Consider the following 14,925-nt stretch of genomic DNA (forward strand, 5'->3'; position numbering starts at 1 on the left):
CCTACAGAAGAGAAGATTCAGGGGGAATCTCATCAACAGACTCAAATACCCGAAAAACACATGTTAAAATACAGAGTCAGACTTCCTTCAGCAGTGCCCCATGACAGGATAAGAGGTGATGGGCACAGGCTGAAACACAGAAGGTTTCATCTGAACATCAGGAAAGATTTTTTTCATTGCAAGTGTGACAGCAAAAGGGAGGTGCGCCAGGGAGGTTGTGGAGTTGAAACCTGATGCCTGGTTTCAACCTTTACATTTCTGTCAATGTAATGACAGAAATTCATATAGTATCACTGTCCGGAGGTGTAAGAAGATATACGTGAAGCGAACAGTCTGAAATAAATATGGTATTGTGGATACAATTTTGAAACAGAGTTTGACAACTCAACATTTCTTAAGGAAACAACTGTATTCCTCTTTGCTTACTCCTCACACCACAACTCCAACTTCCCAAAGTCAGTGAAGCAGCAGGACGCAAAAATTAAAACCAATTATTTTCTATGGATTACTGGACTGATAAAGAATTCATTTCAAGATCATGAGAATACATTCTATCTGTTCAAAGTTTCATTGTTACCACAAGAAATAATGTTATCCCTTTCTCTTTTTAAGAAATGAGTTACAGTTAAAAAAAAAAACCAGATATATGTACCTGTGGCTGAAATGGTGGAGCAGTAGGCCCCTGCAACCCTTGTGATTGTTCATCCATTCTGTCACGCAACAATGTCCCTTATGTCCTGAAAAGAAAAATACAGTCATTACACTGTAATTCAGCCAGTATTTATGATTAATGAACATCAGCAGAAGAACAAAGAAATTAATCTTTGCAATTGTATGCTTGAGTTTAGGAACATTTACCTAGCTCTGCACTGTTTGGGGAAGGTGGTTTTCTTATGTTTAGCTGTTCTATGAAATTAAATAAATCACTATAGGCAGCTGAATTTATTATTAAATAATGTGAATTAAAACTACTTGCACGAGACAAATGACTCATCTGATAAAAGCTGCACTATCTCATTACTCTTCAGGGGCACCAACCACTTGTTTAACTTTGTAGATGTCTGACCTACAGGCAATAGGGCACATACCAGGTCACAGAAGAGTTACAACTACACAAATGCGTTTTTGCACAGATTTGTCTGTAGATTTTAGGGAATATATACGAGTAGCTCCTTCTAAACAGAAAAAGAGCTAAATATGTACACAGTACATTCTGACAGGCCAGTTAAGAGCCCTTTGGAATACCATGTTAGAAGCACAGTCTCCACTCCCAGCTATGAACTTCTCATTTCCCATCAGGAAGATGGGATGAAAGATGGCTGCCACATTCCCAAGATAGACACACAAGGCTTTAACAAGTAATAAGAGTTGCAAAATGCACTGAATCTTTAGTGGGACAAACAGGAGAGACAAAAATGCAAATACTCATGAGATTTTTTTTTCCCCCCTCAACAAAGCGCCTTCTTTCTTAGGCACCCTTGAGGAGGAGCAGGTGAAGCAGCCAGGGTTACTGATGCCTACAAGGGCAAGCCCTGCTCAGATGAAGACAACACAAGTTCACTGGCAGCTTCAAATGCTAACAATGAAATAAGCTTTCATACAAGAGGCAAGGCCTGAACAACTTTTTCATCACACAAAGGTGAAGTATCCCTGCCTATTATCCAGTCAAACCTGCCAAGGCCTTCAGAGGAACAAAAATCATATGTGTCTGACAGGGATATTATCCTTGCTTTTCAATTTATTGTTTTCTTATTTCTGCTTCAAATCCTGAATGTTCTAGAGACAGACACAGAACATCTTTTCTGACACCGTTAAATGTTTAACATGAGGAAATTTCCTGTAATAAATTTATTCTGCTAAACATATGTACTTCCACATACAAAGCTATTTACACTCCACACAGAATCTAATAGCTGTTAAAACACACAAATCTTCCCAGTAATTTCTCTAGACTATTCAAAGGGTCAGAAATAACTCTCAACAGAAAGCAGAAAACCTTAGAAAAGCTTTTCAAAGGCAATTGCAAAATATTCAAGAAGCTAATGAATGGCTTGTGCTAGCTGCACTGTTGCCACTGTTGCAGTGTTGTGGTAAGATGGCTAACAGACAAAAGAGTCACCAAGCAGCTCCGCAGTTTCTCCCTGTGCTGCCCTTGTGTGGTAAGCAGTGGACAGTATACACAAACAAATCATTCGTGACCTGTTCTCCTTGGCCCACTGAAAGCAGTCACCCCCACATGCCATCCCAGCTCCATCAGCAATTCCTGACACCAAACCACAGCCACACTCCAGAACAACCAAAGGTCCCTTTAGGCTTTGCCTTCCCATCCATCATATTTCCACACAAAGCATACAGGTTGGAGCATTCCTGTTGTTTTGTATTACCTGTAGCTGATTCACAGACAAAGAAGATCCAAAAAATGCAATTTCAGGCAGGTCAACAGGAAAAAAAAAAAAAAAAACAATTATCAAACTACAGTGAGAAGCAGAGAAGAGGAGGTAGGAATTACCAAGATTTCCAAGACTGTCAGAATTACCATGCTGAGAAAGGGGAAGTAGCTGCCAGAGCCAGTGCACACCACTGGCCAGGCAATCCTTCAGCCAGCACTGAAACCAACATTTTTTTTACAAGTTCTAAAACATCTCCATGCAATCTCCCCTCCGAGGCAAGAAACCATATCACAACAGCACCGAAAATTAAACTGTTGTCACAAAACTTCATAATTTAGACTCTTTGGGTAGATTCACAGGGGTTGATGGAGTTGCAATAAATCTCAGGGGAGGAATATACAGAAAACTTAAGGAATCTGCTAATTTCTTGTTGCAGAGGTCTTTCTACCGCTCCCAAGATGGCAATAATTTTTTTCTGAAGTGCTATTTCAAAGACTCTTTATATACATTTAACTCTCTTCAATAGCATAAATATTTCTACTGAAAGTTTCAAAGTGTTTTACTAATATGTTTCAATATTCAAGATTTTGATCACCAATAGATAATTCATATGGATCAAACATTTGCTTCAAATTGTCAACTGAAAAGAAGTAAATAAAAAAACTTTTACTTTCTATTACAAATACATACCCAAGATTAATGAAACTCAAGCTGAATTGTTTAGATGATCTATGATTGATTCAAAATATATAACCCATTCAACTTGTCTGAATGGTCAAAGGCACTGACTGAAAGTGTTCAGAAATTTGTCCTTCTCTTTTCTTGTTAAATTTGGGAAAAGATTAGAAATGCGAGAAGTCATATTATTACCACTGCCAGTCACTCTGCCCTCTGTAGCTTGTTTTTATAACAAAAGCAAGCAAACCAAGGAGGTAAAATATTCTACCAAAGAAAGCATGGAAGATTTATTAACTCTTGTATTTGTTGTTCCTTTTTCAGAAAGACAAAGATAAGTATTTTATGTCCACATATGAAAGTTACTTTAATTTTTTAACTTTTCATCTTTGAAGACTGCATGATAGATTCACATTTTAGAGAATTGTGGCATTTTGATCATACAAAATCACAAAGAGGCAAAAGAATGCCAAGGATGCAAAGCAAATTTTTTGTACTATAAAACACAATATAAGTAAGAAATAGATTTTGTTGCTTAAAGACTGTTTTTACTGTTAGACATGCCTTTCACCTTAATATTAATTCAAAAAGTCAAAATATAATGTTGTAATATTGTTCATCTTTAAATTTCAATTGAAGCAATAATTATGTCTCTTCCAAAGCTGGTTTTCAAGTTCTAATTTACAGTGACAAGACACTAAAAATACTCCAGAGAGTCCATGCTTGTTTAAAACTGAAATGCAAATACAAAACACATCTATTTGTAACATGGCTGTCACCTCTTTAAACAAGTAAAACAGTGACCACCTTCTGCAAATCCATCACCCTGATACAGGTTCATAGAAAACAAGCAACAGGTGAGGTGAGGCAAGTCAACTATAGCAGCACCACCCCAAAACCTCCAAATGTAACTCATGTTTTTCAATACTTTCAAACCAATCACACAGGGGGAAAGGACTCCTTGCCCTCACCACACCCCTTGCCAAAAAAAGGAACTTTCTGAATAATTTATCTTGCAAACATGATGTTCACCACTTTGATGATCTGGATCACCATTTTGATCATTTGGATCTGGACAACCTGCACAGAATACGGAACACAGGCATATACACTAAATCTTATACTCTGGTTATGGCTGCTAACACTTGACAATTATAGTTAATACTTCTGGTTAATTACTAATATTCAAAATCTTTGACTTTTTCAGTTGATCAAAACAGTAGGTAGCACCTACACACAAAGGATGCAGAATGAAGTTCCTGGGGACACAGACAACAGGACCAATTTTTCACTGAAATCACAAGGGCACAGCAATTCCTCTTACTCCACAAGGCAGAAAAGGAGTACTCACCCGTAAGTCAGACCATCAAACCCCAAGTGCCTGAAATGGGAGTAACACCTTTTCCTTCCTTCACAAACTGTCCCCATTCGCTTCCCCAGTGGCCACCTGTCAGAGCTCTCTGCTATCTGGCCACACATCTGAAGACCACACAGATCTAAGCAGCCCAAGAGCACGCTCCCAGCTCACGTCCCACAGGCAGCACGCAGCGTCCCAGGTGCTTTCCAGCAGCCTGCAGAGGAGAGGCAGCACTGCCCACAGCTGGCAGTGCCATCAGAGCAGAGGAGCCACTCCTGAACAGGAGCCAGAGCTCATCGCTTCCATTTCACTCAAACGTATTCTAAAATAAGATTTTTTTAAAAAAACTAGGAAAAACTTGAAATCCTTGTGATTTAAGTCTAGCAACTATGTCTTTAAAAACATGATCAGATTATTCCAGGAGAAAAAGATTAAATGCACTGCTTAATCACACTTTTTAAGAACTAGTTTCATAGCTCCAAGTCCATAAAGTATTCACACTGAATTCATGTGGTATTTAGGCAAAAATGTTATTGCTTTAACAGATGGCAGTTCTTTAACAACAAAAAAATACATTTTCCTGTAGAAAACATCATTAATAGTCTCAATATACGTGGTTTCCATTAGCTACTTGTTATGCACTTGTTTGTCAATTTTACATCTTAAGTGAGAACATACAGTAATCAATGTCAAAGCAGAAACAGCTATACTTTAGGAAAAGAGCATATACTTAAATGAATGCTCAGAATGTTACAGTTCTGCTGATAATCTGAGAAGCTCGGTCTTCTTTTTTTTCTGCAAAATATAGCTGTAACTACTCCACATAATTGCTAACACAGAGAAACACGGAGTTACACTGGTTCAGGATGTGCTGATCAGGAACACAGTCAATTTGGCTGTTCTAAAAGAATGGAATGTACTATGTTTACTTCTGGATTACACCACCAATTAAGGCAGATATTTTCAGTTTTTACTATAACCATTATTTTCGTTAAGTTAGAGACAAGGCTCTGGTTTTTGTAAATAATTATCTTGTAAATTTTGTGTAAAGTTAGATTCTTCAGTATCTAACAGTGATTTAAAATGAAAAAATTTAGGTCAACAAACTTCTCATTTACCTTTACTAAATTTGAAGATAAGGATCAGCCTCAGCTGAGGGAGCCCAACAACACATATCAATACTATGTTTCCATGTAACAATACAGGCTAAATAAGCATTCCCATTTACTTATATCACATGTTGAGTCCCAGCTACTCAAAAGCACAACTTAAACATAGGTAGAAGATTCAAACAGTCCCCCTGGTTGAACCTAAAAAAAGCCAAGTCCTGTGGAAACAAAGGTTTAGATTTCCAAGTGCCTTCCTGAATATCCGACACACAATTCTGCAGCCCACCACGCCAGTGCTAATCCAGCAGTGTGTGCCAGGCAGCCCAGGCATGCCAGCCTGATTCCAGCACTGCTCTCTGTCACCTGCAGTCACCCTGACACAGCCTCCCAGCGCCAAAGGCACAGACCTTGCAGGAGGAGACAAATTTCAGACCCAGCAGTAACTGCTCGGACCTTCAGCCTGATGTGAGCAAGGTAAAAAACAGCCACAGAACTGGTGTGTAAGGCAGATTGCCTTAAGTCATTCTTTACCTCTTTAAGGCAAAAACTTGGCCACTGGAGGGAACTGGCTTGGTGGTCAAATACAGCCCACCCTTTGTCAGGTCATCAACATGATCAACACTCTTCAGCACCCACTCAATGCTGGCAACTCAGGGGCAGGCTGCAGTTTATAATATTTATATTTACATTGATTTTTATATGTATGCATTAAAAATGCAAAATGCATTTAAGCTGACACTCACTTGAAGTTAGTCTGCCAAGACTGTCAAAGGACAAGCAGACTCAGTACTGGAAGACCAAGTTCACCATTGTCACAATAAAATGTCACATACCCCTATTAGTACAAATACATATATATAAACATATATATGCATATTAAGATATATATGTGCACACATCTGCACACAGATTATGTACCTATACCTAAGTGTGTATGTACATAGAATATTTCATTTTTACCACTGTCAGCTAATAGTAAATATTTGCTTCACGTTGTCCAAAAAACCCAAAATGTCTTCTAAAATCTGGAAAACACATGCCCATTCATCAAGTTCTCTGCAGGAGCAACCACATTGAAGAGAAGCTGTACATGCAATTTTAAAGTACTGAAAGTGACTCAGTATAGATCCATACATATCTATATTCAAGAAGAACTAGTTTTAATTTTAGAAGCAGTTTCTAAAAGCCAGATCAATACTCCTCACAGGATGCCAAGTCACTCCTCCCCCTGCAGGGACAGCCTTGAATCTGAACAATACAAATTCCCAGCAGTTGTTAATCTACAGGTAGATATTAACTACCTACTTGGCAATACTGAATTTCTCAGCAAATTTATGTCCAAATTCCCTACTTATGGGCAGTCCAGTCAAAGCAGTCAAAAAACACACAGTTAACCTGGGGTAAAAGTTGGTTTTAGCAAGAGCAGGAGCAGCCATACACAAATAACCCTTTTGGAAGGAAGTAAGGGAATACACTAAGAATTCGTACGCAACTTTCTCATCCATTTGGCCCGACCCACCAGGCTCATTTTCACTCCAACCCTGAAAACACACATGCCACTTACTGTCATTCCCCAGCTACTAAGAGTTTGCTCTGTCAGTGCTGTCTGACTACAAGATGAAAGTCAAAGTTCTCCTGCTTCACAAGTCCTCTTCCATTCCTCTTCATTTGCACAATTTAAAAAGTTAGTTTGTTTACTTCTCCCTCTCCATTTCAGTTATGTCACTCAAGTAAATTCCTTATCTTGCAAGGTTATCCTTATCTCCCAAAGGGTTATACATGCACTGACTTGCCCTTTATTGAATTGCTTGTTTGTTATTTCTTATGAACTGAAAAAGAAACAGGAACTGAAACTGCAAGCTTCTACATTTTTAATTTCGTTTCTATTCACCTGAAAGAGACCTGATAAGCCATTTCTTCATATTCAATAGTCAGTTATAAAGGGCATAGGTAGATGATAATAATGTCACAGTGAAAAGTACTGTAGGGAACAATGCACTGTATTTAACCATGACACCATCTAGAAAGCAAAGCCTCAGCCCACACCACACCGGACTGTGCTCCTGCATCTGTAAGTGAGCAGCTCTAAGACAGGGTGAAAGGATGATGTGATGCTGCTGCTTCCCCTGCCTTCAGCCATGACTCCCAAACCTCTTCCTTCCAGTGGGGCTGCTGTGGCTACCCAGACTCCTGGTAAGCAAAGTGAAACTAGCTGAAAGCTAGCCTTGACAAAGTCACTTTTTCCCAATTTAGTTCCCAGAATCACACTATTCCAGAGACAAGGACAGAACTGTGATGGCAAAAGACAAAGGGGAAGACACAGGACTGCTGTAGCCCCAGCTAACTTGGATCAGCTGAATCTACTGTCAAATTACACCTCTAACATTAAATTACACAAATCAGCCTAACGGCTCAGTAACACCAAAGAGCCTTCTTTCTCTCACTTTCTCTACCACACGATCCATATTGCCATCTTGAACTCTCTGGCCCTGTTGTAAAGCTGAACCAACTCCCAGCTTCTTCTCTGCAAGCAGAGAGCAGATCCAGCATGTGGGGCTCTCTGCTGAGCACCAGAGAAAAAAAGTAAGAAGGGGAAGTTCAGGGATGGGAGTTGGAGGAAAGGGACTGTAGAAGAAACAGAACATCTTCCCTCTGGCAACAGTGCACTAGTAAGTTAGCCCACCACATTTAGCTGTACTTCATCCTCAGTAGGGGAGGTGAACAAGCACTTCAAAAAGCTGCAACAGCAAGGTAAGTACCACACCAGAGAGAAGGCAATTCACAGAGAGAAGGCAATGCACGCAACACCAACCCAAGAGTTTTGTCAACAAAATACTGTATGAGAAAGTAGAACTAGGAAACAAAACAAATATAAGGAGCATGAATAAGAATAACAAGTTAAACTGAAAAAAGGAAAAGAAAATAAAAGTAGAAAAAAAAAACAAAAATGAAGATATTAAGATAAAGGAAGCTAAAACATTATTTAAAAATCCTTACAGGCACAAAACCTCACAGCTCTCACAGAGAGGGAGTCTTAATGAAGGCAGGACTTTAAATGCATCTATAAAAGCAAATTATTCATAAAGAGATTCTACTAAAGTTTAAATAGCTAATCTTCACACAAGAGTTAAAAACAAGGCAAATTAAAAGATTGGAAGCACTGTCATATAAACCCATTATGGCTAAGCACAGGGAAAATGCATCCTAATTAGAATACTGGGTGGACACAACTGTGCAACAACTCTGGCTGACAATGTCCACGTCACTACAGGTGAGGTAGAACACATTTAACAATAAATTCCACATAGTTCTCAAAGAAATATCTCAGCATCTTAGAAAGCAGTGCAAGACATCCTACTGCAGGTGTTAAATGCACATTCCCAAGCTGAAAAAAATTACCTGTAATATCTAGTTTAAAATCTGCTACCCCAAAGATGATAAAATGAAGGAAGCATTGTAAAGAATCAGAAAAGAAAGACCAGCCATATTTAACACGCTTTCTATGAACCTCTGAGCAGCATTACCCTTGACTCCTGAAAGCAGCAAGTAAGCCAGGATCCCTGGGTCCAGAAGCAAGGCAGGCAGCAGCCAGCACACTTACTTCAGAGACAAGCCAACATTCAAGTCTGCAGCTCTTTCTGTGTTTTACATTAAACCACCACTGTCTAAAAGGTGCAAGATCCACGTGCAGCAGTGGAGCACCCTCAATGACCAGCAGCACATTTGACACTCTGCAGGCTGCTCCTCAGGTCCTGCTGGTCTCTGCAAAGTCCACACACAGCCCATGTACCCAACACAGAGTTCTGAATTTCAGGCAGGGCAAGGACTGGAAGTTTACTGCTGCAAAGACAGCTCCTTTTTTGGATTTGCTCTCAGATGAGGACAAAAAGGGTACAGAAGAGGGGCCTCTACAGGGCAGGAGGTTATGTGTTTTCCCACAAGTTTTTACTTATTTTTAGAAGTAACTTTTAGTTCACCTGTGATACTTTTGCCTTCCAGCTACCAAAGAACCAGTAATTTTGTAAATTCTGTACTCCAACTACAGAAAATTGAAATTAACTGAGAAAGACTGGTTCATCAATACTTCACAACACCTAATTAAAATATCTCCCAAAGGCTTCAGCAACAATCTAATCTACAAGCTCTACATGAACTTTTATGACATTGTAAAGTAATTCATCTGGTCCAACATAAACATAGCTATTAAATAAGACAGCAATAACTTTGCTATAAATCATTCCAAGCAGCTTGAAGAAGCTTGAATGCAGACTCCCAAATGCCACATGATGCAAACAGTCTATTTACTTCATCACCTATAATCCAAAACAAAAGTCACTAATAATCCAAGATTAACTACGTGCAATCAGGTTTTAACATGATTGTTCACAGTATTTTCTTACAAATTCCTCTTTTTAATGCACTGTTTAAAATTTTATAACAAATTCCCTTGCATAAATAAGTGCTATATGCTCAACAGGTTACAATGGAACTTGAAATACTGCACATTTTCTTGCTGCAAAAATCACAACTGAATCACAGATTTATTTTACATGTCTGAAACAAATGCACAGGAGTCTCTTCACCAAAGAAGCAATCCATTTTAAAAGCATGGCTTCTCTGCAGCTTTTTAAACTAATGTGACAGGAAGAATCACTTTAATACTTATTAAGGAAACGCAAAGTGAGATTATGTACTTCAGTCTAGGGCTCAGGTCCTTCCCATGTGACCAGGGAAGTGAAATGGTGATAAATACAGCAAATCAGTGTTCTAAAGGCTGTCAGTATCACCACTTTGGTATTTTGGTCGGTTATTTTCATCTCATTTGCAAAGCACAACATGGAACGCAGAAAAACTGAACAAATTCTCTAGAAATTAGTCAGTTAACTCCTAAAACTATCCACAGTATTAACCTTCACAGGATAACCCCATCATCTCCTAAATCAGAAGGGATTTTTGGATAAACACCAAATCACAAAAACTTCCTGTGGAGGTACAGAAGAAGTTAGTGCAGTTGGACTTTTCCTAGGGGACTTTCCAATGTAAGGTGAACTCGCCAAGCATCCAGCACAGATGTTTGGAACAATATCAAACTTCAGAAGGCAGCAAGGCACTGATAGTGATAAGCTGAATTTAGCATCAGTATAAATGCAGAGAGTACTGCACTAAGTTTATTACACATGTGGGGGGGGGGGGGGTATTCATGAACAAACTGCCTCAGCAAATTGTCTCTGTGCACGAATACACAGGACTGACTCTGTTTTGTGCAACTAAGCTTACAGAGGGGCTTATATAGCTCTGTCTTACAACCCAGAAGATACCAGGGGTCACAGCAAAATGAGCAACTGACTTCCTGCACTCTGTTTTTCATCTGACTTTCTCAATTGCTTCCAGGCCTTCCGATGAACTGTAAAATATTAGATTTTTTCCTTCTTTTGAAACAAGCTTCTATGGCGAGGATAGGAATCTATTTATCTAATTTGTGTAGACCCTGGAAGATCCTGTGATAAGTCCATCAAAAAAAGATTTTTGGTTGAATAAAATCCCTTGATCTCAAATTTATTTTTTTTTTTTTACTGTAGTGACTAGCTAGTATGTTGAATAAAAGATATCTATGAAAAAGGCACCATCTCCATCCTTACAGTGAACAACCTCTAAGTGTGCCCTAACAATCCATCTACCCAAACATCAGTTATTTCTAAATATAGTCTCTTCATGTTTCGAAATTAAAGAACAAGTGCTCTTAACATTATTTATTCTTAAAACATTAAAAATAACAAACATAGCTTTAAGTTCTTACTTTAAAACTGTCAGACTTGCTTGCAAGTTTCCCTCTTTCCACCACAGTTTTCCTTCCTTTGCCTAAGTTTTCCACAGGCCATGAACTAATGACTGTTTTCCACTGCATTTCATCTCTCTCAAGACAGTGCAAGTCTGTAGTTTAAACAGACATTTCTACACTACTGTAACACTTGAGTTCTCTCATAAACAGGCTAGAAAAAAAAACCTTTTAAATTTCATTCTTCCTGATTTAGCCAATCTGTGAATCTAATGATCCAATCTAATAATCCAAAGTGTGTTTCTGACGCAATTTCTGCATCTCAGGTTTGTAATACAATATATCCAGTACATTCCATGAAAGTACTGCACACATGCAACCTTTCCTGAGAAGTGATACCAGTGTTGTAAATGAGAAAACACCTCTATCATTTCAAAAGGTGACAAAAGTTACCATTCGGTGCACTGAGCAGAAAAAACATTTCAAAAGTGTTTATATAGTATCAAGAATGAAATATTTGTGTGATTAATGAACACACATCCCTTCATCGTATTTTATCAGAAGTGATTATCCTGAGTAGTTTTACCATGTTAGTAGTGATGCCCCTCAAAAAATGCAGAGCAAACCAAAGCGCACTGCAGTCGAAAAACAGCGTTGTGAACCCTAAAACCGTGCAGGTTCAGCTCACACGGACACTGAGCGGAACTCGGGGCCAGCACCGGGATAACGGAGCCTGGATGCTCGCTAAGATGAAGGAGGGGCCCGAGACAGAGACCGCCTCGGTTGCAGCGTCTCACCGGGCCCCAGCGCCCCGCAGCCCCGCACGCAGGAGCGGGAGGGCCCGGCCGGGCAGCGCCGGCGGCTCCCGGGGCGGCGCGGGGCAGAGGCCGCCGGACCCGGCGGGACGGGGCTGCTCCCCGCCGCAGCCACGGGGCTCCCGGGGACAGCGCTGCGCTCACCCGCTGCCGTGCGACGCCCCAGGGGGCCGTCCCGGGAGCATCTGCCTGACACCCACCCCAAGCGAGAGGAGGTCACGGCAGCCTGGAGGAAACCAGGGGAAAAGGACGAGGAACACCAAGGCAAGCAGCTCCGCTTGCGGCAGGCTCGGGGGCGGCCGGCCCTCAGGCAGGCTGGGGCCGGAGGTGGCGAGGCCGCCGGGCAGGGTCCCCGGCCGCCCGCTCCTCTAGCGGAGGCGGCGCGGCAGCCGCTACCGGGTGAAGCGCCACCGGGTGAAGCTCCACCGCTCGCCCCGCCGGCACTCGGCGGCTCGGCGGCCTCCGGCCGCGGGGCAGGTGCCGGTGCCCCGGACGCGGCGCAGCCCGCGCCCGTCCCGCCCCGCGCCGCGCACAAACTTTGTCGCTCCGGCCCCGCGCCGCTCCCTCCCGGGCGGGCGGAGCGGCAGCCGCCGCGGCCAATGGCGCCGCGCGCCGCAGCCCCACGGCCAATGGGCGGCGGCGGGAGGCGGGACCGCCGCAGCCGCCGGGCGGGGGGAGCGCCCCGGCAGCGCCGCTCGGCCGCCCGGACCCCTGAGACCCCCCGGCCCCGCCGCCGCCCGCGGCCCCGCCGCCCCGCTCACCGGGCAGCCTGGCTCCGCCTGCTCCTGGCGCGGGAGACCGGGACCGGCCGCCGCTCCCCCCCGGCTCCTCCGGCGCCTCGAGCCCTCAGCCGCGCCGGCGCTGGCAGCGGGCGCCTAGCGGGGCTCCTGGCGGGCGGCGCAGGCACCGGCGGCAGCCCCGACCTGCTCTCCACCCCCCGCCGCGCCTGCCGGGCCCGTAAACATCCCGGCATCCCCGAGGATGGGGCGGGGCGGCCTCCGGGCCCCGCCCCGCTCCGCCCGGCCGGGGGCGCGGTGTCCGCCGGGGCGGCCGCGGTGGGTCCGGCGGGCCGGGGCTGCCGTGCCGTGCCGTGCCGTGCCGTGCCGTGCCGTGCCGTGCCCTGCCCTGCCCTGCCGTGCCCTGCGCGGGGGCTCGCAGCTCCTCTGGAAAGAACCGGGCCTGTAGGCGCGGTGGGACGCGGAGTGCCCGTCCCGGCCTGCTCGTGCCCAGGGGCACAGCGGGGCCCGGGCACTGCGGCTAAGGGAAGCGCCGCTCGCCCGGGGCCGAAGCAGGAGGGCCGGGAGCGGGAGGGGCGCCGGCTGCGGCCTCTGGAGCAGGGACTGGCCCTGCTGTTCCGAACAGCGCTGCTCTAAGCTTGGGCCCTGCCAGATTTGAAAACACAGCATGCCAGACTTGCTCATTTTGTATTTGAGTTGTCAATCTGTGAGACATTCGATATTAACTGAGTACATCAGCTGAAAGTGACACAAACTCCTTTTTTGCTATACTGGGAGAAATAAAAGTGATGGGAAGAAAAAACACCAGACTCTTGATGAGTCCTGTTCCAGTTCCACCAGCTTCTACTTTGCAACAGCACTGGCTTTAAGTAGATGAAAAATACTGAATTCCAGACTACTGGTTTTCAGATTCATGAAAGTTTACTCTGCTTCAGTGCAGGGAAAAGTAATTACCTACACAGAAAGTAATTACCTACACAGAAGAAAAGCCTTAAGAACCAATGATGGGGGGAAAGTATGAAAGCTGACCAGTTTCCCCACTAAGGTTATGGGTTGTTGTGATCAAATAACTTTTTTCCTCAGGTGTAGAAGCCCTCTCTAAAAGGCACTCCAGTAATTTAAAAAAGAGAAAATAGTAATTGAGAATTACCTTGAATCAGATGTTGATTTTTCCAAAGCAAAATTTAAGTTCCCATAAGGGTTGGAGGTTTTGCTGCACTTTTTCCCTTGTAACAGGTATTGTTATACTTGATTTTAGCCTTTGAAAAGAAGTAGAAAATGGGCCAGTGTGTCTGGAATAAGTCTATTCACTTCCCTGTGTACAAAATTTTTGAGGCAGACTTTGCAGCTTTGAGACATCTGCAATGTCACCAGTGATACAAAGTCTAATGAAATTTGAAAGGAAATTATTTTTGTTGGCTCTCATGTCTCTGATTTGTTAATCTTTGCACATTTCCTCTGTATTACCATCGGGGTATTTGATGCCACTGGATAAATACAGTGATAAGGTGACCACCCAGGCTGTGGAATCAGACATATCCTATGACTTTCCCCTTTGAATATTTTCTTACCTTTTTTTTTTTTTTTTTTTTTTGTGGATAAATTATGTTGTAAATGCAGTTTCTTTCATCTCTAAAAATCACTTTAGCCTCAGCCAGAAATGGGGTTGTGTGAGGGCAGTCACCTATTTGCAAAACCTCTGATGGAAGACGGAGAGATTGTTATTTGGTGTGTAGATGACCATAAAATACTGAGTCTTATTAGGTCTCATGTTTGCACAGGTAAAGGCAATAGTACTCTAATAATACCCAACTATTGCTATTTTCTAGTCTCTATTAGATGGAAATGGAGAAATTCACAACCTAGAATGAGGTAGCATCTGAAGGTTTCTCTACATTCATGCATAAAAAGAGAATACCCAGGGCTTACTTGCCTTTTTTTATTCTAGGTTTCTCAGTCTTCCTTTGTTTAATCTGATTTTATTTGAATTTTTTTTCTCTCATCCTATTTTTATACTCACTGCTCTTTCATTCACTTTCTTTGATTTTCTCCATGCTGTTATTTCA

The 14,925-nt window shown here is 42.7% G+C and overlaps 1 protein-coding gene across 1 annotated transcript in view; it reads right to left on the bottom strand.

Moving 5' to 3' along the window:
- NEK7 (NIMA related kinase 7) overlaps positions 1-12,992 on the bottom strand; it is a 68,536-nt gene extending 55,544 nt beyond the window's left edge. The window contains exons 1-2 of the mRNA XM_021547419.2: positions 12,884-12,992; positions 653-737 (exon numbers count right to left, since the gene is read on the bottom strand). Coding sequence (XP_021403094.1) covers positions 653-709 — 57 coding nt within the window. The 5' untranslated portion in view covers positions 710-737; positions 12,884-12,992. The remainder of the gene's footprint in view (positions 1-652; positions 738-12,883) is intronic.
- Between the last annotated feature and the right edge of the window lie 1,933 nt (positions 12,993-14,925).

This window comes from Lonchura striata, chromosome 9 (genome assembly GCF_046129695.1).
Source record: "Lonchura striata isolate bLonStr1 chromosome 9, bLonStr1.mat, whole genome shotgun sequence".
In the NCBI taxonomy this organism is placed as follows: domain Eukaryota; kingdom Metazoa; phylum Chordata; class Aves; order Passeriformes; family Estrildidae; genus Lonchura; species Lonchura striata.